General features: G+C 62.9%; 1 protein-coding gene across 1 annotated transcript in view; it reads left to right on the top strand.

Moving 5' to 3' along the window:
- HCFC1R1 (host cell factor C1 regulator 1) overlaps positions 1–1,091 on the top strand; it is a 1,864-nt gene that overhangs the window by 408 nt on the left and 365 nt on the right. Inside the window, exons 2-3 of the mRNA XM_014526717.2 lie at positions 309–498; positions 595–726. Coding sequence (XP_014382203.1) covers positions 309–498; positions 595–726 — 322 coding nt within the window. The remainder of the gene's footprint in view (positions 1–308; positions 499–594; positions 727–1,091) is intronic.

A 1,091-nucleotide genomic window follows, 5' to 3' on the forward strand; every position in this document is an offset into this window, starting at 1 on the left:
CTTTCCTCTGCGGTAGGCCCCACCCCTTGTCACTTGGCCACACCCCTTTTGTCCTCAGCACCCCTGCACTTCATTCTCTCTCCAGCCAGAGGATCATGGGAGGGCCTAGGCTTGGTCTGAACTGCCCCAGGGCATCATGAGAGGCTTCCAATTGGTGTGGCTCAGCCCCAGAGGATCATGGGAGCGCCTGGGCTTGGCCTGAGTGGAGTGGAAGTCAGGAGTTGGCATGATTCAGCCCCAGAGGCGCCCCAACCACAATGCATGATAGGAGTTCCTTGGCCTGACTCTCTTCTCCCCACTCCAATCAGGTAATGCCCCCCCGATGGCCCCCCCAGCCCTGCCCCAACCCCGCTGCTGGAGGCAGGAAGTCCCCGCCCACATGCCCTGGGCAGGGCGGGCCCCAGTGGTGGTGAGCTTCTCCGCCGCGGCACTTCCCCGACGACCCCCACCCCGCCCTGCTGCCCTGGCCTGCAAGCGGCGCCTCGAGAAGCAGGAGCTGTGAGTATGGGGGGGAGCAAGGCACTGTGGGAAGGCGGGAGCGGGAGCGAAGCATGCTGGGAGCCTTCACCTGCCCTCCCGCCTTTGTCACTACAGGGAGCCAACCCGGAAGCACTTCCTGTCGGAGGACAAGATGGCTGCTCGCTTTGACACTCTCAGCCTTGACCACGACCACGCCTATGGCAGCAACGGCTTCCCGTCCCGCTGGCCCCGCCCCCTGCCGCGTGGGTGAGAGGCCCCCCCAGGTGTTGCCCCAGACTCAGCTGCATCATAGGGGAGGGGGGAAGGGGGTGCAGGACGGGGCTGAGATGCCCCTTTGTTCCACTCGGCTGTCACACCCCAGGCACAGCCGCATCCTATACAAAAAGGGGAGGGGGTGGTAGATTCCTATCTGTTCCACTTGGCTGTTACACCCCAGACTGAGTTGCATCCCATTTCCATTGGGTGAGGGGAGCTCTCTGTTTGTTCACCTGGGCCGTTACACCCCAGACTCATCTGCATCCTAAAGAGGAAGAGGAGGGGAAGCTCGATCCCCATTCGTTCCACTTGGCTGTCACACCCCAGCTGCAGCTGCATCTCATGTAGCGGGGTGG

The sequence above is a fragment of the Alligator sinensis genome, unplaced genomic scaffold (assembly GCF_000455745.1).
Source record: "Alligator sinensis unplaced genomic scaffold, ASM45574v1 scaffold1511_1, whole genome shotgun sequence".
Lineage (NCBI taxonomy): Eukaryota > Metazoa > Chordata > Crocodylia > Alligatoridae > Alligator > Alligator sinensis.